Below are 26368 nucleotides of genomic sequence, written 5' to 3'. Positions count from 1 at the left end.
TCGTGACCCATACTCTCCTTGCATCTCTTACCTATATAGTCTATTGCCACTTGCAGCCTGGTAAATAACAGGCCTGCATTTCCTTTCGCCCCTGCGAATACGTGGCAATCTACAGGCACTAGCCTAGGACTCTGCCATAGATGGCCTGTGTGATCTTGGGTAAGTTACTTAGCCTCTCTGTGCCCCACTTCCCATCTGTAAAATGGGATAATAGTACTTCCTTGTCCACTGAAGGTAGGGCAAGAAGTCATCATCTTAATTTGCAGAAAGGGGACTGAGGTTAGATATTAGGAAAAACTTTCTAACTATAAGGGTATTTGAGCACTGGAATAGACTTCCAAAAGAGGTTGTGGGATCCCTGTTGTGGCAGGTTTTTAAGAATAGGTTGGAGAAACACCTGTCGGGGATGGTCTAGGTTTACAAGATCTTGCCTCAGTGCAGGGGGCCTTTCCAGGTCCCTTTCAGCCCAATGTGTGTATGATTTGATATTAGTAGGCAGTGTCCAGATTTTCTAAGATGCTGAGAACCTGCAATTCCCACTGGCCTAATGGAATTTTTGGGAGCTCCGCAATGCTGAAAACCAGGTCATAACCTGCAAATTTGTTGGTGATACTCAACAAAACTAAACTAAATAACTAAGTGGGAAAGTCATACAGAAGCATTCACTGGATTAAAAGTCATGGGGACTGGGCACGGAGGTGTGCAGGGTAGGAAGAGAACACAAAGAGCCTCCTCACAACAACCTGGCACACCCTGCACAAAGGACAAGGGACAACCACAGTCCTGGAGCTGGCCAACACTGCTGGGAGCATGCATTTAATGACAGCCTGGCTTAGAAGAGTGCAAGAGCTCTCTTGTTCCCAGAGAGAATTGATACCAGAGCTGTATGGACCTTTCGATGCTGGGGAAGTTTTCTAACTGCTGTTAAAACCTGATCGGCTAAACTGATTTTTAAAATGGTTAGAGACAAGAAACCAGCTTCTCTCCTGAGATTTGAATCCTTTGTGCAATTCAGACATGCCAAGGGGCTGGATTCTGTCCACAAATTGCCAGTTGAGAAGGCTCTACTTAGAGAGGAACTCCCTGCTGACACAAATGAGCTATAGCCAAGCCTGGTGCCTCTGCCCCCACCCCTTTACAGGAGTAGGAGCACAATACAAGTGGTAGAGAGCCTGGTGGGGGAGCAGCAGAGATCCACTCCTCCACCAATGGCAAATCTCAGAGCAGGCCACTAGCACCTGCTCCCTGATGCTGCCTCCTCCTCTCCTGCACTGAGTGAAGCTTTGGCACAAGACAGAATCTGCCCCACTCTTTAGACTCAGTTTAAGGTGTTCTGATCAGGTATCCTTAAACTAGCTAAAAGCAGCTTTACATCAAGGCTATAACCAGTTTTAAAAAAATTCCCCTAGTTTAAGTAAACCCTCTGAGGCATAATCCTTGCTTGTTTATGCCCCCTGGAACAATGCACCTAGCACTACCCCTTATTTGGGGCAGTGTCTAAATGCCTCAAATCAGTTTAATCTGACTGCTCCACTGCTTCGTGCACTGTTTTTTTGGGTTGAGAAATTGCAACCTCACACAACTTACCTGCTGAAGCCATGTGTGGACAGTGCAATTATCTAAGCAGGGTTTGCAGCCTCAGTATTGTTTCACTGGGCTGAACCACAAAGTGATACTCTTCTAAGCTTCTTTTCCTGTTTATTTGTGCTCCTGTCACTTTTTACATTTCCATTTTGCATGCTACTCTGACATTTAGCACATCTTCCATAGCAACAGAGGCCTTGATTTAACGATTTAAATATCCTTGGAACAATCGAGCTGTTACATTTAAATGCATGAGATGACTTTCCTCACCCCAAGCCAGCGGACTTTTCACTTGAAATCAAAGGCCACTCTTGCATATTTTAAAGCGCCTTTGTTTGGGGCGCCTGGTGGTTTAAAAAAATCAATTGCTAGTTTTTTTCCTTGAGAAGGCTGAAGTACTAAAATGTATTTCCATATCTGTATGTGTCATCGTGGGTCAGGAAATAAAACTAATAGAGCACCAGCATTCATGGTCCAATACACCCATTTCTCTCACAAAACTATGTTTATTATGGGGGCACATCACACTAGTACATAGTGTAGAGACATTCCTGCATTTACTACAAATTAGCTGGGCCACAAATGCGTCCCCTGGGCAATAGGAGAATTTAAAGTTCTTTTCTTTTAAATGAGTACAGTATTACTGTATTAAAATACAAACGTTACTTTAAAAAATTTCAGCTGGTGTCTTCAAAGGAGCTTCACCAATTTACACCTACTGAGGATTTGGTCCAACATGTTTAATATGCCTGCAAGTGTTAACAGGAGGGAGCTCAGTTCTATTCCAGGCTCAGTCAGCAGCCTGTGTGATTTATGATAAGTAGAATGAAATTGCACAGAAAAGCTAGGGTGAAGTGTCCAATTTTGAGCATTCTGAGGTTTGGATACAGCACTTGAAATGCACTTTGCGAGAGTTAACAAACTTTGCCTTGGCTTCGGGTCAACAAACATCTCTGCCCCTTTCATTACATTAGTTCTCGCTGGCTAAAAACTAAGCCACCCTCAAATATATTTTATTCCACCCTAGCTGCTGACAAGAAAATTATCCTATAAATAGGGGCCATAACCAGGGGAAGATACCAGAAGGAAATATTACATTTGGTTGTTAAAGACAAAGAGACCCCGTCTAATGAAATTATTCAAACTAAACTGAAGCTGCTACTGTTCTACAATTTGTGCCCTGTGTGGGCTCCCATCTGGTCTCAGAAACCATTGCCTTTAATGTAAATCCATTCAGGAATTGTACTGTATTTGTGACACTGTCATGAAGGGTCAATTGAGATTTCCATTGTTTCTGCAGAGAATACAGATTCAGGGAACCAAATCAGCAAACTCTTACTCATGCAAATTGCACTTACTCGTGTGAGTAGTCCCACTGATCTCAGTGGTTGCCAATTTACATACATGTTGTCTGAACAGAAATTGCATTCTCCCCCACACAATTCCACTAACAAACAAACAAAAAACCCTTCAACTACATCTGCTCAGCTGATTAATTTGTTCATGTTTACTGAAAGCAGGAAATACATCTGAGGTATTTAACTATTACTTTGGTACAAGAGAATTTATGTGCAGAATATGGGCATGAAAATGAGGTATACTCCTGTGTTTGTTTTGGTTTTTACTTTTGATACAAGGACCTATGTTTCTTTTGTCTGTAAGGTGGCCCCCAATTATTTCTATCCAAGAATCCAGTCAAATCAAAATGTGTTTATTTTGTGTATTTTAGTCTCAGAACCTTTATGGAGGTGTTCCTGGCTTGGCTTTTTTGTAACAGGAAGCTAGGTGTTAGCTGGAAGTGTTCATATGTAACTCAGACTTTTGCATATGCAGAAAAATGAAAAGTTGCCTGACTGATAGTACTATATAAGGCTAACATATCTGAGCATATGAAAAATGGTGCTATTTACTTTTTAGTGAATGAGTCACAAACACCCATTCAACTTATCTTCAAAGCTTAGAATTGTCACTGTCACAACTGGCTAAACCATTCTGCCTCTGTGCATGGTGTGAGAATGACTGGGACGAGGGTGACCAGGTAAACGGTTGTCCACCAAAACACGCAGTCGAAAAGGGACCCTGGTGGCTGCAGTCAGCACCGCCAACCTGGCCAATAAAAGTCCGGTCGGTGGTGCTGCAGGGCTAAGGCAGTCTAGTTCCTACCTGTCCTTGCACCGCACTATGCAACACCAGCATGTCCAGCTCCTAGGTTGGGGAGGGGTATGGGACTCCACAGGCTGCCCCTGCCCTGAGCACTGGCTCCGCACTCCCATTGGCTGGTTCCTGACCAATGGGAGCTGGAGGGGCAGTACCTGCAGCCGAGAGTAGCTCACTGAGCTTCTTGCTCCCACGCCTAGGCGCCAGACCTGCTGCTGGCTGCTTCCAGGGCACAGCGCGGTGTCAGGGCAAGGGCAGGCAGGCAGCCTGCCTTAGCCCCGCCACACCACTGACCAGGATCTGTCCAAGTAAGCCTGCGCCCCAGCCCCGAGCCCTAAACCTGAGCTCCTCGCAAAACCCGGAGCCCTCTCCTGCACCCCAAACCCCCCATATGCAGCCCCATCCCACAGCCTGCACCCCAGCCCAGAGCCCTCATCCTCCCTGCACCCCAACCCCCTGCCCTAGCCCGGAGCCCCCTCCAACACCCTGAAGCCCTCATTTCTGGCTCCACCCCAAAACGCACCCCCCCAGTTAGAGCCCTCACTCCCTCCCGCACTCCAACCCCCTTCCCCAGCCCATAGAAAGTGAGTAAGGGTGGGGAAGAGTGAGCCACTGCAGGAGGGGGAATGTAGTGATCAGGAGTGGGGCCTTGGGGAAGGGGCAGGGCTACGATGTTCAGTTTTGTGCGATTAGAAAATTGGCAGCCCTAACTGGGACACATATGCCAGTCTTCTTCTGCACCCTCAAAGTCGGGGGAAAAGGAAGGGAAGAATGATGGCTGGTCTCAGGCAAAAAGGAGATCAACAACATTTCTTGTTTTCTTGTACATGTGCCTTGAGTGTGAGTGTAAGTTCATCCCAGAGCTGCACGAGATCTAGTTTGCACTAGCTTAAAGTGGATCAGAGGCCGCTAAACCATAAGTGATGGAATCAGCCAACTCATTAAGGAGGCACCATAACCCATCACACCGGAGTGGAAGAGAATTCCTCCTGGCCATCCTAGAAGAAAGCCTAAGGCTGGAGCCCCAGGGAAAAGGCCACCCAGTCACCTTCTTCAGAAGACTCAGATTCGTTGGGGGCCACCCCATCACAAAGAATATGCCAGAGGGAGTGAACAGGCAACCATCCAATTCCCCTAAGACAACATCATGTCAGATAGAGTAGAAGGGAGTCAGAGCCTGCTGAGGAAGGAGGTTTATCTGCAAAGGTAGGGAGCTAAGTCTGGTAGTAGATGAATACTCCTAAAGAACATGGATAAGCAGCGAAACCTTCTAACATTTCAAGTTTTTCACCTCAGATTAAAAGAGAAACATCCTGAAGCTGAATGAGACCCAGGACATTCTATACAGTCTGAGCAACCAGGAGAGCACATTGCCACACTACTTATGCTGGATGTACCCCGATTAACAAGAAGTTTTCACTACAGCTTGCATTTCACTCCTATCCCACTCATTCTGGCAGTTCCCCTGTCTCCATGTTACCCATTCACCTCCACTTGTAACTCTTCATTTTGCCCCTGGCTTTCCTGGAAGATAAAGAACATTACAGCACCATGCATAGTGTGTAGCCCGGAAAGAATAACCCAGTTGCATTAACAATTATCACTAAAATGAGAAAAATCTCTGTTTATTAGAGCATGTTCCCTCTCCGAAGCACCGTTGGCATTAGGGACTGTAATATGATCTTTCAGCAGCATCCTGCATCTCAAAGATATCTGATACATGATGAGGCAGTTGCTATGGTAACACTGTTTTTATTATTTATTATTATTATTATTATTATTATTAAAAAGAAGTAGGGAAAACTGCACAACTCCTGCACACAAGCTTTCCCCCCACCCCCATCAGTAACTGTGCCCTGTGGCAACTTAGTAATTGAAGGATCCTTTTATTTAAAAATACAGATCTACAGTGAATGGGTACAAGGACACATACCAGACCATTTTCTTTTAAGTAAGTATCTGTCTGCAGGTTAGTGATTGGAATATCAGCACAGAGCAGAGTCCTACAGGGAAATGTGGAAAAGCAGTGTCTTACATGGAAGAGTGGGAGACCAGCACCCCGTGGGCAAGCATGAGAAAACAGCAACTTATGGAGAAGCAGAGCACATTCATTCCCATCCTATGGAGACACATATGGAGAGCATGGCAGGTCAATATCTTACTGGGAGTGTTGCAGAACAGCACCCAGGGGCAGGGGAGGTGGAAGAATGACATGCTTGTGGGGGAGGGCAATGAGGGAGCATGGCAAAGCAGAATATCACCGGGGAGAACAATAGAGTACCATGCTTGGTATCCCAGATGCAATGGCGATGTGCCTTTTAAAAATGCATGGATGGATGTGTAGCTGATCCATCCATCTGTCCATGTTACAGTGCAACATGTTACAAAATCAATATACAAATCAAGGTGCAATAATTTGGACATGCCTTTGGCAGGCAAAAATTCACACAGCAAACTCTTTACACACGCAGTGTAAGAAACTCTTGGTGACATCTCAGCAGATTTCAGCTACAGAAATATATAAATAAAGATTCTGGACCCAAATGTGCAGCTACTAAAGTCAATGGCAAAACTCCCCTAATCACTCCAATAGGAGAATGAGCCAAGCACTCTTTCTTTCCTTAAGAAATGCAGTGCCTACAAGGTGAGTGTGCTTGCATTGCAAAATCTATCAAAGTAACCTCGGGCAAGGAGGGGCCAAATATTCTACTGGTGTAAGTAGATGAAACTCCTTTGATGTCAATGGACCTGCCCCCATTTATACTAGCAGAATGTTTGGCGCTGCCCCATCACCAATCCATAATATAAAGCCATTCTTAATTCTGAGACAAAGGCATTAAATATATGCACGCTTTTGATTAGCAAGAGATTATCACATCGTCTGCCGTGCAGGGTTTGGCTTGAGGCACCCAGGCTCTCTCCTTTGGAGGGAAAAGCTTTTACTGCAATTTACTTTTTAGTGAATAAACATGACTCTGAAATAGACTCTGTGGTTTCATTTCGCTTCTTTGACTCTGGGTCAGAGGAAGCTTATTGCTTTGGTATGTGTATTCAGGTAACAGGCATATTTAAATGGGTTCCATTGCACTTTGGGAACTGCTGAAAAGTGAGTTGAATCATTAATCCCACTGCATATTAGAAATACCTTCCTCCAAGCAATCTCTGGACCTTTTCTGATTTGGAGTGATAAGAAATGCATTGTGATTGCATTCTCAAAAGGAAAGGATTACACAGCCAGTGATTCTGAAAATGGATCTCGCTACCTTATAGCAAAGGGTGAAGTTTCCAATCTTGTTTAGTGAAGCAATGATCAATACGTGCAACTGATTTTCCAGCTAGATAAATTGCTCACAAGAAAACATCTGAAATATCTTCATTTCTCCTCTAGCCATCCACTCTTAACCTTGTTCTGTTAGATACAAGAGTGTGGTTTTATTACTTCAATGTCCAGAGACCAATGAATTTAGCTTTCTCAAGAGGAGGATCCATAAAAAGCAAGGAAATGTGGAAGTCTTGCAGTAGATGGTATCTACAGTCCATCCCCGCAGCTGATGCACTAAACCACTCAGCTATGAAGGCCAGTGCTCCACAGCTTTCAAAGAGTTTAGTGATTACTGAAGTCACACTGGTCACACAGGGAAATTACTTGCTTGTAATAAGGGGGAGAGGAGATGGGGTACAAAGAGTAACTGAATCAGAGGCTTCTATATTAACTGGAAGGTTGAAAAGGTAGAAAGGCAAAGGGAACCATTGGAGACACTGCTCTTCCGAATAGCCAAAAACCTTCAAAGAATAATGTGCCTTGAAACCAGAAAAGCATTTGACATGTCCTGAGTTTGACAGAAAGATGCTAACATGGCCACTTCAGAATTGCCGTACAATATTAGCACATCACCAGCCTGTTCTCAGAAGCCATCATCTGCAATGTTATAGGCTATAGAATAGGTGAGCCTCACCTGATATAGGTAGGCCTGGATACATTCTGACTCTCCAGAAACCAATACACTGTCTTGGCAGGGCTGTAAGGCACCTCAATGATCATGCATTTAACTACCAGCTCTTATCCACTGCACCATGACTTTGTTACCTAACAAAAGGGATAGTAATAAGCACAGCCCTGACAGCATGGCAAATAATTGCTATGTATTTCAAAGTAATCTCTATATCTTCACCCCGCCCCTCGTTGATGGACTGGTGGGATCTCATGGAGGGCTGAGAATACCTCAGTATCACAGAGTGAGAGGAAAACAGCCAAAGCCAGCTGAAAAACTTCCTAGAGAGGCACTGTATAAATGTATATCAGCCCAGAAGGGCTAAAACACACAAACCACTGCCAACTGGCTTAGAAACATTTTGTCATTTCTTCTCTGGAGGGGCAAGGGATAAAAAAAGGAAAGAAATTCCTTTTGTGTATAGACGGTTCCACCTTAATGCTATTTTAACATCATTTTCTTGTAACCTGTCTACACATAGCTATTTAAACATTTGTCAAACTATGGATGAGATGACTCATCTAGCTGAAGAATAAGCCTAATTGGTCAAAGTTCCAGGACACACTGTGCTGAGCTATAAAGAAACACAATCTCATATATTAAAAGTGACAAGCTGCAGAAACTATCTAAAATTCCAGGAAGAGGCAAGACTGAAATAAGAATCATCGCCTGGGGACAGTTGCTGCTGTCAGACTTTATGATAATTAAAGAGATTAGATCTGTAGTGTTCTAGATGGATGAAAGATACACATATATAAGCTTCGATTCTGACTTTGACAGCCTCATGTTAAAAGGTTGTCTAATAATTTATTAGCATCTTCAGTAAAAGATATCCAGTATAGCAAAATAAAGGGCATCTGAGGATTTGACTGTCGTATACATATGGTCCTGAAACTTCCTCAGAGAAGGAAAAGAGTTCTCTGTGATGTAACTACATGGCTCGAAAAAATGAAAACCTTCAGAAAACCTCCTCCTTTCCCTGTGAACTTTCCTGTACCAAAGTGACCAAAGGCAGAGAGGAATTTAGAGGGCTGCCCAGAGGACTCAGGGGACCTGGGGCAAAGCGGAGAAGCTGTGGTGCTTGTACTCACCCGGCAGTGGTCTGGGTCTTCGGCGGCATTTTGGCGGCGGGGGGCCCTTCAGTCACTCAATGCCTTTGGCAGCACTGAAGGGCCCCCGCCACCAAAATGCCATCGAAGACCCAGAGTGACTGAAGGGCCCCCGGCTGCTGAAATGCCACCAAAGACCCGGACCACCGCAGGGCCAGGGCTTGTGGGGCCCCTGCGGGGCCTGGGGCAAATTGCCCCACTTGCCCTCGCCCCCACCCCCACCCCCCACCGCCAATCGCCCTGGGAATTTAACACTGAGAAAAGAGTTGACAAATTAGATCAGTGTTTCTCAAATGCAACCACTGTGGCCGCATGTGGCCACCAGAGCCTTTCTTTGCGGCAGATATTTATTTGTTTTTCCTACAGTTAATTAAGTATTTTAGGAAAAATTGTCAGCACAGTCATCAGCGAGTAAGGCCACCAAAAAATTTATTGTGAGAACCCTTGCACTAGATAAGGAACATTAACAGGCAGAGGGAGAAGCAGCAGCAGGTGGGTAACAATCATACATGGAATTCCAGCAGCTTCTTTCCACCATGGTTATTAATGATAGTCTCACTTTGCCTTATTATTAAAACATTTATTTCTTCCTGAACTGATGATAATACTGCTCTTAGCAGGGAAAGCAGGAAGCAGACACCTCATTTCTTATCCTTTAAAGATGATACTTGATTTACCGAGTGCCTAATCCAACAGTAAAATGACATGTACATGAGCATTAGGAGATCAATCTCCCGGTTATTTTCTTGCCTGTTTCCTCACCTCCACCCCACTCACACATATAAGCTGTTGACCCACAGCTCGCTCACCTTCCCTACCCCATTCATCCTGTTGAAATCAATGGGATGACTCATTTGGCCTAGGATACATATGGCCAGATTCTGCTCCAGTTTTACAACTGATTCATGTGTATACAAATATTCTAATTTTAATTGGCCCATTAATGAGAACATGTGGATGATATTTCCAAGATATCACTCACTGGAATGCTGTACAGAGCAACTAGCCAGTAACAGAAAATTATGATCTCATTTATATGGTCTTTAAAAATAAAATAAAAAAAATTAAAAGGAAGAAGGAGGAAAAAAAGTTTTAAAAATTTAGCCCAAACTGAGATAATAAAAGTTAAGCATTTACTGTGCTTTCCTCTTACAGAAAGCAAATGCAAAATGATTTAATCAGTATCAGATAATAGACCTGCCTATAACCAGAGGGAGCTTTTTTAATAACTTTCCTAAAACATGCATCCATGTAAAAATGAAGCATAATAGAAAAAAATCCAGTACAAAAGCAATAAAATATAATCTATTATCTCAGCTCATTTTGGTTAGGAAATAATACCACAGACCTAATACAATACATGGAAGCCTCATGAAAAACAGGCGGGTAGAGATTTATAGTCTTATCCACTGAATGATTAATAAGTGACAGTGAAAAGTACAGAATGAAAATCATATGGATTTAGGGGAAAGGAAACAGCTTTAAAAAGAAACCGTTGCACTGCAAGGCTGCATGGGAAGAGCTGTGGGCCCACAGCAGCCCTTCAGTGCAGCAAAAGGAAAGCCAATTTAAACATTTACACATTGATGTGTCTGACATGGGCTTTGGCATCACAGCCTGTTTCCCCATGGCCAGTCTCTTGGCCAGGCTACTTACGCTATGTGTGGGGAAGAAGTCAAGAGCAGATGGCAAGCGGAGGGAAAGAGATGGACTAGAAACATAAAGATGAGAGCACAAAAAATTCAAGAGGAGGATCTGAGCTATAGAAGCAGGCCGGGGGACTGAGTAATTGGAAAAATAAGAAACCCATAACAGGAGAAGATGAAACAAGACTTATATACACTTAGGCAGACTATATTTTTAACCATATATTATAATAAATCATGGGCCTCCAACATGTGTAAAACAGAAGTATCAAATGTTCTCAACTAATTTACCATTGTGGACTGCATATGTTGCCCACAATGTGTTATGTGGGGCACATCCAATACTACCTGCATAGTCCTGAGGGTGTCACATGGGCCACAGCATTGTGCTGATTGGGCTGCAAGGAGCCCACAGGCTGCAGGTTGAGAACCACTGCTCTAGCACAATGCACATCTTGAAAATAGCATGCTGTATTTTATTCCTCTGTAAATCTGTTTCCTGGGTACAGTATCTAGTTCTGCTGCTGGTTTGCATAATGCACACTGGGATATCTATGCTGTGGTTTCCATGACCCGGGATTATAGTTTATAGTAGCATTTACACTGTTGCTGGGACCACTGCAGTGCAGGACCGGCGCTAGGGGTTTGAGCGCCCTAGGCACACGGCCATTTTGCCACCCCACGCGCTGGTCCCCCGGCTCCGCAATCTTGCCTGCAGACAGTCGGCTGCTCCTGCGGCTCCGGTGGAGCTGCCGCAGTCGTGCCTGCAGGAGGTCCACTGGAGCCGCACGAGCAGCCGACCATCTGCAGGCACGACTGTGGCAGCTCCACCGGAGCCCCCTGCCACCCTCTCCGGCAAAATGCCACCCCCTAATAATGCTGTGGCCCTAGGCGATTGCCTAAGCCGCCTAAATGCAAGCGCCGGCCCTGCTGCAGTGACACCATTGGTGGAAAATGGGTATGAAAAGTTCTAGGCAATTGTGTCATTGATAATATCAATGCAGTAAAAATCAATAGCACGATATGGCCCCATGTAACTAACTGAGAGCAAAGCGCAACATGCCTCCTGAGAAAATGAGACCACTAACATTTATTCATAGACCACTTGAAAATGAGTCACAGATTTAAATGTCCCAGATCAAATCAATGGAGTTACTCCTGTGTGCTACTTGGTGAATTGATTAAAAGCAGAAATTAAACAATTCAACAGTGTTTTACAAAAATGCTGTTAAAAAAATTGAATGTTCTAGAAAGCTAAACCGTCAAGTCTCGAACTGCAATAAAGACTAATTAAACTGATTTGTATTGGATCGTGATTTTGTGTATTACATTTTGACATACCAGGGTGTCCAAAGTGATGTTTGTCTCCTGAGGTATTGAGGATAGCTGTAACAAAATTGTGTTTCTACTTGTAGTCTGCATTGCTCTTAGTTTCAGACTTTGCTGAGACATTCATGTCTCAGTGTCTTATACAGAAACAAGTGCAACTGGGCAAAATAATGGACTGCAGAGCGTGCATGTGATATAACATCCAGAAATCTACAGCAAGGAATTTAACAAGTCTTACATTATTACAAGCCCAGTCCTAGCTTTTTAAGGACAAGGACTGTTGGACCAGACACAAGTCTTCTCCCTTTGGGGCCGGATCCTGTTCCCATTTAAGTTCATGACAAAATTGTAATTGATCTTACTAGACACAGGATCAGACCTTATAAGATTGCATTCCATATTGTGTATTGCTTAATTCAAATATTTCCTCTGAGCGGCTCTAATGTTTTCTGTGCCACATTTTGGGTCTGATTTTAGGACGAGCTAAGCCTCCCCAATTCAGCTGCAGTCAAGGAAAGTTGAGGATACTCAGTACCTCACCAGACAGGGCTCTTTTTTGGTTGTGAGTAGAGCTGGTCGGTAATTTTTTGAAAAGATTTTTTTTCACTGGAAAATGTCAATTCGCTGAAAGGGTCAGTTTTGACAAATTTCTCGGTTTATACAAATTTTGGGGAAAAAGTTTCAAAAGTGTTGAAACATTACAATTAATCTTTTTTGATTCAAAGTGATTTGTTTCAAAATGTAAGCTAGTTATAGTTTTTTAAAATATTAATTAAAAAGATACAGATCAAAACAAAATATTCAGAAAATGTAAAACCAAAATGTTTCAATTGACCTGACCAAAATATTTTGGAGTTCTCAGTTGGCAAAAAATTTTGAGATTTTCACATTTGGTCATGATTCAAGAGGGGGAAAATGTTTGAAATATCAAATTTTTTCCCAGGATAGGAAAACTCTTTCTCTGGGATATTTCTGTGTTCTTTCCTAAAATAACAGCCCAAATCGAGACCTACAGAAGAGCTCTTTGTAAGCCAAAGGTTTGTCTCTCTCACCAACAGAAGCTGGTCCAATAAAAGATATTATCTCATCCACCTTGTCTCTCTACTATGCTGGGAACAACATGCTACAACAACACTGCAAAGTCTAGTCCTTATAAAGGCAAAACTCTCTTTGACCCCAGCAGTGAGTACAGCATTAAGTTTTGAGATTTTCACTGTTGCATTGTATCAGTTATTCTGCAATATATAAAGCTGACATCTCAAGGTAGCAGGCAACAACCATTTCTTACCTTTAATCTTTCTGTTACGCCATCAGTGAAACTGACTGTGAATTCAGCAATTTTTGGCACCCTGAGTTTTCCTTTGTTCTTCTGGTCAGGCTGATATTCTGTTCTTGTTTTCACAATCACCTGAAAAATGTCAATGCTTTTAAGCTTTAAATGCAAAGCAGGCATTTTTGTTATCTTAAATAAATTGCTTTTCTATATGCCATTTCACTGGCCACTCTCAAATGTATTATAAACATTAATACAATTGGAGAATCAGATAAAATAGATTAGATTAAATAAAATAACTTCATCCATCATTGAAATGCAGCCACCTCTGAGATGAAACATTAACTATTTAACTGCAGCACTACACAACAGTAAAGAATATCGCATCCAATTGAATCTGCAAAAGGTGTTCCAATAGACTATATATAATGACTTATTTTGTGCTAGGACATTGAGGTTATTACTTCTGCTCTTTAATAGCTACAGGACCAAAGACATAACTTTTATATCCCACCCAAATGACAGAACTTGCAACAGCACAGCCCATTCGCCCCTCTAAAGAAAGAGCATAATTTATTAAGAGCCCAATTCTGTGAGGCGCTGAGCACTCACAATCAGGCCCTGAGCACCCATACCACTTTCCACCTTTTCCTGAAAAGTTTTCACATAAAGTGCTGACCAATCTTGTTCCTGTTTAGCTTTTAAGAATGATGAGGCATAATCCAAGGTGCTACTGCTACAGGTTTTTAGAGGGACAATGTCAAATTAATAACACTACAACTTTGAGCTATATTGAACCTTTTTATAAATCTCGGCAGAATAACTGGATAAAGTATTTTGTACTAAACCCACCAAAATAAATGTTACACACTGAACACATGACTATACCTAGAGTTGGCTAGTAGAAGATCAGACAGACATACTCAGAAACCTAACAGCTGAGAGATGTCAACTCCATCCCTTTTAAAAAAAAACAAACCAGTATTGGAGAGAGAAATGGAACATAAAGTTTCTAAAATGAGGGCTTCCACAAAAAGGCAAAAGACATGTGTGAGGAACAAAATTCTGGAACTCTGAGGAACTTGGTCATTCAAAGTATGGGAATTTCTTGGCAATCCCTAAAAAGCTGTTGAAGAAAGTTGGCCAGTAATTGTAAAATGAAGAATATCAAGCCTGATTTGGACCAGAAAGTGTCCCTAGGATTCTCCTTCTGCACTTAAATCATGTGAAACTTGGAGAAGGAGGAAACCACCCTGTGGGTTCAAATGCAAAGCACGTACCTAATAGCTAATATTTATACCCTTGAATAAAATCCCTTTCCATATTATTTGTTACAGTAGCAATCACAACAGCCTTAAAAGAGTCAGAAGAAGTGATTCAAACACATTTCTATTAAAATAGCCTTTTAGTCTATAGTGAGCCCAAACTGAGTCCTGGCAGCACTACACTAACATTGGTGAAGCAACACCAGGGGTGAATTTGGCCTGGCGGGTTTGAAGTGACAGTGGAGAGTAGGGGTCCAATCCTGTGTAGTCCTTACTCAGTTAGCACTCAGGCAAAACTCCCACTGAAGTTAGTGTGAATGTGCCTCAGTAAGAATGAAGTTAAAAATAAGTAAGGCTCTCTCGGGCTTTGGCCAAAACAGAGCTGAGACTGCTCAAACCCACACCAGATTGGACCCTAAACCCCCACTCTTCCTCTTCACCCTTTGTAAAGCCTCTACAGTAGATTATAGAGTACTATCTATAAGCACCTGCACACCAGTGCTCAGAAAATACCTTTTGTTTTATTTTTAAACCAACCATCCACAATACCCAGATCCCCAATACTCTGCTGTTTCCAGCTGCGTATATTTTTTCATATGATTGTAGACAGCAATGCAGAAGTAATGCAAGTGTTCATTTTCTTTCCGCAGTGTCTGATTTGTTTTCAATTTAATCCCTTTGACTTCTTTCAGATTCCTTTCACTTGTTTCATGTAGATCTTGTGTCTAGATAAATTCCATAATGATATGTAAGAGGGTTTTCCCTTATACTCAGACAGTAGGCCTCAATACAGACCTATAAAGCTAGAAAATAAAATATTGAGAACCTTATTTGTTTCTATGTATAATTTATATTTTTTTCCTGCACATTTGTTATTCACTCTGGTTTTCTTACTCACAGCTTTACTTCAGCCAAGGACCCCTCCATAATAAGGGTTTAACTGTGCTAACTGCAGCCAGGAATCAAGTGTGATATTGAAAAATAAATCTAGCCAGGCCCATACTACCTACTGAACAGTCCATTGCACCATTTTGTAACAGTCTTCTCAGGAGGAGGGAGAAAAGAAATGCTAGTCCTGAATTATCAGAGAAACTATGTGAGCCCCCTTTGCTAGTTGCTCTAGCAGTTAAACCATTGTGTGGGTGGGGTCCTAATTGCTCCACTGATCAGATTAATTTGCAGGGGTGTGATAGAGCTGTAACAGAGGCATTTAGGAGTGCTCTTCTAGTACATACAACCTGGTACAGTTCAAAGGCCAAATATTTGCTGTCCAAAAGTATCTTGATTAGGCAGCTGGTGAAATGACTGGACAGAAAAAAGACAGGGTGAGTGTGGATCCTATAACGGTAAGGGTAATCTCCCAACTCGATTCCTAAACAGTCATTGTTAAAGCCAATGCAAGGGGTGCTGAGTGTTGAGCTGAAGTTAACCCCTTGTTCACCAAGTGCCCAGTCACACGGGTAAAAAATCACCCAGTTGGGGTTAGATTAGCAGTATCCAGCAATAGGAATGAGCTCCATCAGGTGGTAGGGAATGTGATGCTGCACTCTAAATGATTTTATAAAAGTATGCTAATGAGTGTGAATATAATGTAACTAAAATATGCTTTATGCAAAAGGTCTCTTGTAAAGTATCATTACAAAGCTTATAATCTACTGAGTCTGGTCATCCTATTTGTATCAATGTATCACTCTTGTAACTGAAACTAGAAATATGAAATATAACTCTGAGGGCCTATTGTAATTATGCAAAGTGTGGGCTGTTAATGGTGGTTTGAAATCTTGAGGGCTCCCATCAACCAGGACAATTGACTGTGGATGGCTCTGTTGGCAGGCAGGCCTTCCTGTGAGTCAGGCTAGGAGGAATGAAAGCTTGGGGTCTCACAGAACATGTGACCATGCCACTTGGTACTGAAATCCATCTTAAACCTGGTGCTTTTCCATTTAGAAGGTCCGAGGTGGGGGGGGGGGGAGAATCCAGAGAGACAAAAGATTCCTGCCTTGTGTCAAAGTCATATAAGAGGGTGGAACAGAACAAAGGGGGCTGCAATCATGAGAAATCCCCTAGCTACCACCGGAGCTGGAACAAGGGCTGTACCAGGGGAAAGGATTGTGCCCAGACTAGGAAGGCGTCAAGTCTGTGACAGAAGCTTATTGAAACATCTGAGGGTGAGGTTTTATCTGTGTTCAGTTTTCTTACTGTATTAGGTTTAGACTTGCATGTTTTATTTCATTTTGTTTAGTAATTTACTTTGTTCTGTCTGATACTACTTGGAACTACTTAAATCCTACTTTATGTATTTAATAAAATCACTTTTTACTTATTAATTAACCTGGAGTATGTATTAATACCTGGGGGGTGGGGTAAATAGCTGTGCATATCTCTCTATCAGTGTTATAGAGGGTGAACAATTTATGAGTTTACCCTATATAAGCTTTATACAGGGTAAAACGGATTTATTTGGGGTTTGAACCCCATTCGGAGCTGAGCATCTAAATGTTAAAAACTTCTTAAGCTGCTTTCAGCTAAGCCTACAGCTGTTAGGGGACATGGTTTAGACCTGGATCTGGGTTTCCAGCAAGCTAGCGAGTCTGGCTCAAACCAGGCAGGGCACTGAAGTCCAAAGGTGCCAGGGCAGGAAAGCAGGGGCAGTAGTAGTCTTGGCACATCAGTTGGCAGCCCCAAGGGGGTTTCTGTGATCCAACCCATCACCGGGAAATCCTCCCACAGACCATACCAAATGCTGCCTAATATGGCTCTCTCTGTATCTATCTCTATAGTGATGTCTTTGGAGCAGGTCTAAACTACAGCTGGTCAAAACATGGTACCAATTGTTCACAAAGAAATGGAAAATCATTTTCATTCTGCCGGTTTAGCAATGGAGTGATTTTTGTTATTCAAAATTCTTAGTGATTTTTTTTTTTTATAATTTTTGTTTGTTGAACACACACTCACTCTTTCTTTCTCTCTCTCTCTAAATGGCAGTAGACTTTATAAGAATCTACAGCCAAATGGCTGTAGACCTATGTAATAATAAAAAAATCCCCACAGTGGAACCTCCACAATCAATACAGTGATCAGAGATCATTTATTTGTACATGTCCTTGAAGTAGTTCCATCATAAGATCAGGATCCCATTGTCTGAATTAAAAATAAGGCACCATATATCTCACCAGTCATTTGCTATAAAACACAGAAGGCCTCATTCTCCCCTCACTCATTTTACAACAGTGTGACTCCACTGACTCCAACCGTTACCGAATAGAAAATTGGGCACCGAAGTGTATTTGATCTCAATACAAAATGAAGCAAAAGAAATTCCCAGGCTCCCTGCTTGCTTCTGGTGAAGTTATAGTGGAAATGATCTGTTATGAGGAAGGCAACTTCCCTAGAGAGCATTGCCCTGCACGGGGTTACCACTCTTTTAGGAGGTTTCTTAAATATGGCCCTTTGTGCATTTATAATACAAGCAATCATTCACTCAAAATCTCATTTAGCTAGAGAAATAAACAATGTCTTCACTGCACCCTGTCAATGTGCATTAGTCTCCCGAGTGACCATAAAGCCACACAGTCCTGTCTCTCATTTTTCTTTGCACATGCCTCCCTGTGTTCTCATCTCCTCCCGTCATTCTGGCCTCGACTTCAGTAGGATTCAGCATGGTCACGAGGGTCTGTGCTAGCAGCTCAGCATCTTAGACTAAGGCCCAGATTCTCAAAAGCATTTAGACACTTAATTCCCATTTAAATCAATGGGAATCAATGGGAGTTAGGAACCTAAGCTCCTTTGAGGATCTGCGCTTAAAGCTGTTTGTAACAGAGGATCCATGTTTATCCATTTTATAAAGCAACATGCACGTCGATGTCATGCTGAAAAATAATTTTCAGTCTATCAATCAGTGCGATCAGTTTAGCCTCTGCGATTGCTGAATAAGAACCATTTAGCACTTGTCAGCTTTTGTCTGTGTTCACCTAGGCTCCGATCTAGCAAAGACTTACGAATGGGCTTAACTTCACACACGGTGTTCATCCCACCGAAATCTTTCAGCGTGTAGCTTTACTGCTGGCTAGACCTTTATCTACAGACTTTGCGACCCTTTCAAGCTCTGTGCCCTAATGGTCTAGACAAATGCCAACTCAGAGAATCTTTAGGCAAAACGATATTGCTGCTACAACTTGTTTACAAACTCCTTACTACATTTCCCAGTAAGGCCCCACCTTTCATCTAAACAGGGATGATGCTGTTTATAGCAAAGGCAATAAAGGGGGGGAGGGCAATAAAGGGGACAGAAATAAAGTATTCTGTGTTTGCTTCACTTCGTGTCCATTGTAGAACTGTCCTGTGAAAGCTGCTTCCAAAATGAAGTTTGTAAATAGGTTGTAAGACATTTTAGGAAGAGGAGAAAGCTGCCAAACCCAACATGGAAGCACTTCTCTTTCTTTGGATCCCATCTGCCATACCCCACCCCCTTCTCCAGAAACAAGCCTAGCTATATCTTGCAATCTTTAAGGCCCCACTCTAGCAAAGTACTTAAGCATGTGCTTGCCACATAGAAGTAGCCCTATTAATGTCAAGGGGGTTACTCAAATGTACAAAGTTAAACATATCCTTAAGTGCTTTGATGGACCAGAGCCTACGACTATTGCTTCAGTCACCTTCACTCAGCAATTTATAATAATAATGCTTACCAGACCTGTCATGGTCTTCATCCACAGAGCTTTACATAACAGCACATCAATCGTTCTTCTTATCATACAGATCGGGAATCAGAAACAGAGATAGGGAAGTGCTTTGCTGAGTCATACCAGCAAGTCAATGGTTGAGACAGGAATAGAAACCAGCTCTTAGGCCCATGCTCTACCTCCTTGACCACAGTGCTACCCTAAACACCCCACGTTCTCTAGGTTCCCCCACTACAGAAAGCTAAGTGGAGCAGAGCTCAGACAGTGGCACATTATGGGATAGCAATGGCTCCAAGGCACACTCCATCTGAGCACATAGAAGCCTTTGGTATGCTGTGGAATCAGGAGCTAGGAAGTCAGACCAGGGAAACGGAGGCTCTCCATAGCATGGCCCCCCCTTAAGCCGACTGGGGTACTGCAGTGTAAGATCACTCTCCACACATTGAAATAAAGGGGGATTTTATGGCAAGGACAAGGTGGGATTATGGCTACTGCCCACCATGGGTCACCAGCAGAGATTAAACCCAGGAACTCTCTCACTAAAAGCATGAACCTCTGCCTCTGAGCTAAAGAACCAAGTCCACTGGCTGGCAGCTGCAGCATCCTCATTAGCCACTTATAAAGATCAGCCTCTAAAAGGGGATAAAGAGTCTCGCTTGGGCAAAATGAGTTACAGGGGCTCATGGGATCACAATTCCTAATGAATCTATTCTATATGTGGAAGGAAAGGCTTGGAAGCAGAGGGGGAGGGGGTACTGAGACACCATTGCCAATGACCCATCTCTCCAAAGATGGCCCAAGATCCATTCTCTGCAGATGTCAAGCAGTCTGTGGTTTCAGAAGGCCATATCTCCTGTCCATTCCAGAAGCAATAAATTCTGCTCCTCAAATGGAACATTGTTTAGAGAATTCTGTGAGCTCAGACTCACTGATTTTCCAGACCCTATTTCTATGTAGAGGACAAATGGCCATTATTCCATAGAAACCTTTGTGTAATTTAGTTCATCATAAATTCCCTATTTCCATGTCATTTCCTAATGTTGGAATTATTTTCCCCTAATTTTTGACATCTTGACCAGTATGAAAAATGTCACCTCTCAATTGCTTCAATAATCTGAAACCTCTGAGTCTGCTCTTTTTCTCTGGTGTCCTATCACCTTTCACATCTTGTTCAAGCATTGCAATGTCTCCTGCACCTGCTCCTGTCCTGCAACAGACAGTTCCCACAGACATCTCTCCCCTCCGCTTCTCCTACTCTGCCTCTCGTACTCCTCTTCCTGCTACCCAAGTTCTGCCAAAACCTCCTTCCTAAATGACTCTTCTCCCTGCTCTTATCTTTGTACATCCTTTCATGAAGCATACATGTTTGGATACAGTGCATGAATATCAATCACACTCTCACTCCTCATTCAAATCCCTCCTTAAAACACATTTCTTCTGTGAGACCTATCAATAATAACCCTCTGGAATGCGTTTTTATAAGGCTTTTAAAAGTAGTGACAATGTAGGTAGGCATGAGCCATATATGCTATGCATTTCCATTTCCTGTAGGAAATATTCATCCCTGCATACAAGCAGAATTTTGGCTGATGAGGTCCTTTATTAAAACAGTCACAGAGGTCTATAACTAAATGTTCCAGCTATGTTGGGCCTAATCCCAGGGCTGCCCAGAGGATTCAGGGGGCCCTGGGGCAAAGCAATTTCAGGGTCCTCTTCCATTAAAAAAAGGTTGCAATATTACAGAATACTATATTCTCATGGGGGCCTGGGGCAAACTGCCCCACTTGCCTCCCCGCCTCTGGGCAGCCCTACCTAATCCTCATCCCACTGGAGTCAAAAGCAAAATTATCCTTGTCAGCAATAAGTCCAGAATCAAGCCCTTTGTGCGTAACAGTGTGTTGGCTTTGGCAGATTATGGGTATATTGAGGTGAGGAACAACAGATCAGATGCTATGTGTGCATGCTAAAAACTATGACCTGTACCCTGGGGGCGGAAATAAACAGCAGAGAGAATGTTGGGAATTCCAAATGTTCAATTGATGAAGAAGAAAGAAAGAAAGAAAGAAATTTAAAACCATTTGTTTTAAGCAGGAGCGGGGTAAATGTGAAATGTAACAAGGAAAAATATTACATTTATTACTGAAACTTTTAAAAATCTGATTTTCCTGTAAAAGGATGAAGTAGGAGATTCAGAAAATGAACTGATATGAATTCCAAGTCTTTTTTTTGCCTGGCTATTGTAATATCATTTATTGTCACTTTATATTTGTGCTTAAGCTCTGCATTTTCCCCAAAGAAATGAGTAATAACATTTAACATAACTAGCATTGTGAAAACTTTAAATTGTTCATTTAGAAAAGGACACTCAGCCCTCATGTAATTCCCACTTCACTGCCAAGGCACATGTAATATATTACAGTTCAGGTGGTGCAAAGTGCAAATCATGAAAATTTAAAATACTACTTCCCAGGATTATTAATAATGGAGAGTCTCTCACTCTGAGAGGCCTTGGTATTGGCAAGACAGATAAATAAAATGTACTGCTCCTGCCAAGGAGAAAGGTTTCTTCCAGCATCAGAGCTGACCTATGTAGTCCCATAAAATCATGATCTCCTTGAATTTGGGAGGGAAAGAAATTCATGGAGTTACAGATTTTAGGCCAGAAGGGACTATTAAATCATCAAATCTGACCTTCTGTGTCAAACAGGCCATAGAATTTCATCCAGTTAGCCCTCTATTGAGCCCAGTAACTTGTGCTTGGCTAATGCATGTCTTCCAGGAAGCCATCCAGCCTTGGTCTGAACAAGATTGGGTGCCAAAATCCCATCATCTTTGAAAATAACCTCAATTTCCTGCAAGCTGTGCACAATGACCTGAATTCAGGGCCAGCCTTAGAACTTGTGGTGCCCTACCTGAGGATAGCTGTAGTACCCTAGGTAAGCTCAGGAAGGAGAACTTATAGCAGGCGAGCTTACTAACCAAAGAGGTTTTTCAGGACTTCACTTAAAGGAAAGATGCCGAAACATATCCTTCTCTGTTACATTGGCAACAGAGCAGTGATTGATGACACTGATGGGCAAACATAGGAAGGCAGAGGTCTAGAACACTGCTCCTTGTGATTAAAAATAAGCAGCAACTGATTTACATTTAAGAAGAGGAGAACAGTGACTTTTTGTCTGTTGATGCACAAGCCCTCACTGCACACTAGTTTTGACCCCTTTGACCACTCATTTAAGAGGCATCAAAAGCCAGCCTGGCTCGTGTTCTTACTCTCAGAAGCCATAATCCACAGCTGGCAGCACTGCGTCTCTTACAGACAGAAAGTAAAATTCCCTTTAAAATAAAATCAAAAACATTCCTGCTCCCTGATTGCAAAACAAATTCAAACATAAATAGGCCAACCCATGGTCCTTCCTCAGGGTCAATGTCTCACTGAAGTCAGTGAGAGTTTTGCTTGCGCAAACACTGAGTTAGGTGAAATTCTCTTTACCTTAGGTTCAGCTGATTAATAGAGCCTTACAAAGGCCCTCTGCTATGGAGTGACTTTCACCCTTCAGGATTTGTCCTATAAATAATAAAGTAACAAAGATTGTTGGGGATTTTTAGCACCTTCTCCTTTTTTATAACAGATTTTCTGTTACTGCTAACTCCTGCTATAATGCACCTAAAAGCTGTCTCAAGATCCATAGAAGTCAATAGCATTGATTTCAATGGGCTTTGGATCAGGGCCTTTGTTCTTTGGCAGGTGTTCCAGCCCTCAGGCAAGGGTAGGACAAAAGACATAGGGGTATGAGCCACAACTAACAAGTGTAGTAACTACATGTGCATGAAGAGGAATACACATTATTGGCATATTCATTTAAATAGAAAGAGTGCCTGGGAATCCATTTAGACCAATGCATTACAATGGGTTTTCACCAACAGATAATTGTAATACGGTAATCATCAGAGTCTTCATTATCAATCCATCAGTTTTAATGTTGTTTTTTAATTTTACAGGTGGTAGCCACTACTTGAGCGATTTAAACCCCACACCGTATGAAAATTAGTGCCTGAATTTGACTGGCTGCTTTGTGGTAGCATTAAAATGAGTTGCTCCTATGCATCCTTGATTTCCCCTAGGGCCTCTCAGACACTTCTGATAAATCATGTTAAACTTTTTTAGTTTTTTTTTTATTAATTTTCAGATTGTTTATCAGAACTAGAGGTAAAGAGCAGTTTATCCTCTCATTTACACCAGTTCAGATCAGCATCACTTTATTTATTTCATTTTTGTTACTCTTACTTGATACCAGTGCATTGACGCTGGCACAAGTGGAAGGAAAATCATGCCCATTATCCCTATTTTGGCATGGAGCTGGTTTCCGCCAATTAATCGGTGTCAATTAATTTGGTTCTGAGATATATATACACACATATATAGTTCTTTATTTATAGAAAATAAATAATAATCTGTTTATATGTATATAAAATATATATAATCACACAAATATAAACACGTAGCATATGTGTGTATATTAGAAATATATGCACATACATTGATATGTATTTTCTATATATAATTTTGCTATCATTATCCCATGAGATTTACTCCTTCACTCTGTCTTTTGTATCGACATGGCATTTATTGCTGTGGTATCTAGGCACCACACTGCAGCAATCCTTTTTTTCTTTTTTTTCCAAAAGGAGCAGTGACAGTGGAATCTCTTGGACATTTGATCTCATTGTGAATATCCTAATGGTATCCCACATTATCACCTTGTAACATTGTTGACATATACCATCACTGTATATAAATAGACAAAATGATTTCATAGTACATAAGGTACCTTAAAAAAAAACAGCTGATAAACACCATCCAATCACTGGTGCCCATTTTTGAACATTTTAGTGCTGCACTTAAATTCTGTGGGTGTTGATTGGCTAGGAGAAATAGCTGCTCCCTCACAGGAGCCAATGGGGAAAAAAGAATACATGGAATGACCCATTACCACATTTTCTGTAGGGAAATTCAGTTGTTCTAGTTAGAAAGATCACATTGAATTAAAAATCAAATGGACTTTGAAAGGCCACAGTTAAGAACACAAATCTTGATTTGCGTAATTAAAATGAGATACCCTTCAACTTTTGTTTATTACACAAGAGTCATCTCATCACTCTCAAGGCAGGTGCACCCTCACTTGCTCACATGATGCCTCTTTTGTTGTTCAGATACATTCTAAGCTTTTTCCTATTTAATTTTATTGCCATTTTTAGGAAAAATATATTAAGCCTTTTCCCAACCTGCAATCATGAGGAAACATTTTCTAGTTTGCATGTGTCAGTCTGTTATGTTAAAAAAAAAATTTTTTTAATCCTTTTTTATTATGTTGCATTGATAAGGTAGAAGGATTGCATTTTAATGCCCATTGGAGACCAATAATGGAACAAGGCAGTGAAAAGCAGAGACCTGGTTGCTCTCTATGAGCTTTTTTGTGTTTGTTTGGGCTGGGGGGTGAGGGGGTTACCTTTTCCGGAGCTGGGAACTGCAGATGATTTACTTCCAAGGGTGTGATCAAAGGAACTGTCTGAAAACCATCTTCACTGGATGGTTGTTTGCTGTTCTTGTCACTCAAATTACTCCCCAGCTTCACCATTCTTGGACCTCACTTTCCAGACCTAAAACAAATCAAGATGACTGATGTTACAAGGGGATGGGGGTGGGCGAAGGGGAAAGGAAATGGAGAAGAGGATTCTGTCTGACACTGCTCTGTTGAATTCTGCTTATCAGTCATTACTCATTTGGGCTTTTTTACTGGATTGCATATCAAATCTGGAACAACTTCACTTTAAGGTACATTAAACAAATAAAAACTCCTCAAAAGGCCCAAAGTCAGTCCAAATAAAACCTCTCACAATCCCACTAACACAGGAAATATTGTCGCAGATCAGGATCATGTTGCAAAAAGCCCTCGCACATGGGTCAAATGCATCCCTACTGTAAATCCAGTGATGCCTATGGACTTCTACCAGGGATAAACTTGGCCCAGTATTTGTTTCATCACATATATTGTTGGTGTCTGGAGCTATGAAAATCCTTGTTAAAAAGTGCACTGAAAAGAATGCTGCTGAAACTGGCATGTTTCCCCTTGTCCTGTGGTTAATCAGATGATGGGGCTGCTATTACAGACTGATCGCTGCTCTCCTATAGGCTATTTTTGTTTAAAGAAGACAAAATATTAATACGAGAATGGGGTTTTGATTTCCAGTACAGCCCCCAAGCTTGATCCCCTGTCAGAGCGGGACAGGCATCCCCCCAAACTGTGGCACAATGCAACTCAGGCTGAGCTCTCATTGTCTGCTGTTGGTGGTGAAGCTATACAGGCACACCGGGGATGTTGTACAACACACACACAAAGCACACCAGCAACAAACACCTCCCCTCCCCGATAGCCACAAATCTCCCTATACTTACTGCAAACCACGCTTTATTGGGGCAGATCGGGCCGAGCTGTGTAGGACTGGGCTTTTCCTAGCGCAGGAACGTGGTGCTGAAGGGACAGCGCTTCGGTCTGCAGCCGCCTGGCTCCAAACGCTACTGACGGGGAAGCGGGGAGTGGAGCGCTGAGAGCAGCGCCAGCCTGCAGCACACACACGCACACACACACACAAATACTAAGGTAGCGGCTTCCATGTGGAATCTGGCACCGCCTGCTGTTTCAGTGCATGGCCTCAAGTGCTGCAGAAAACAATCCGCTGGAGTCAGATAGGGCAGCCGGGAACGCGCTTACCCACCACTGCCATCTGGAGCCTGCTCAGGGAACGAGAGGGGAGTTTTCAGATACAATCGGGAGCAACGATTCCAGCTTCTGCGCTGATGCTGAGCGGCGGTACCTAAGCCAGGAAACTCCTGTTTGTGCAACTGTGATTTCATTTATGGCACGCCAACAATAAGGAGTTTTCCTAGACAGGGCCAAATCCTGCAGCCCTCACTCCAGACTTAATTAGGGGAAAAGTCTATTGGCTCCAATTAGTAAATCTTGAGTGAAGGTTGCAAGATTTAGCCCCCCTAAAGAAACAAGAAAGGGACTAGTGCTGGAATGCACCGCCTCTCACTTCTTAGTGCTTGGATCGAATCCAGTCAGGGCTGGTACTGAATGAAAGTTATAACTGCTGGCTTTTTGGTTGAGCCTTTTGTGAAATGAGACGATGGGAGGTCTCATTCAGCTTCCAGAGGACAGTTTCTATATTGCATAACCACCCCTCTAACAGGCTCAAAGGCTAAGAACGTACTGAGCTCAGACACTGAACTCTATCTATCTACATTTCAAATACACCCATCACCACAATAT

The 26368-nt window shown here is 42.3% G+C and overlaps 1 protein-coding gene across 1 annotated transcript in view; it reads right to left on the bottom strand.

The window, feature by feature from the left end:
• Positions 1 to 25688, bottom strand: part of NSG2 (neuronal vesicle trafficking associated 2) — a 44674-nt gene extending 18986 nt beyond the window's left edge. The window contains exons 1-3 of the mRNA XM_032801499.2: positions 25492 to 25688; positions 24545 to 24695; positions 13106 to 13225 (exon numbers count right to left, since the gene is read on the bottom strand). Of these exons, the coding sequence (XP_032657390.1) occupies positions 13106 to 13225; positions 24545 to 24673 (249 nt within the window). The 5' untranslated portion in view covers positions 24674 to 24695; positions 25492 to 25688. The remainder of the gene's footprint in view (positions 1 to 13105; positions 13226 to 24544; positions 24696 to 25491) is intronic.
• Positions 25689 to 26368: the final 680 nt, after the last annotated feature.

This window comes from Chelonoidis abingdonii, chromosome 7, assembly GCF_003597395.2.
Source record: "Chelonoidis abingdonii isolate Lonesome George chromosome 7, CheloAbing_2.0, whole genome shotgun sequence".
Lineage (NCBI taxonomy): Eukaryota > Metazoa > Chordata > Testudines > Testudinidae > Chelonoidis > Chelonoidis abingdonii.
This window is presented reverse-complemented; position numbering and strand designations above follow the sequence as displayed.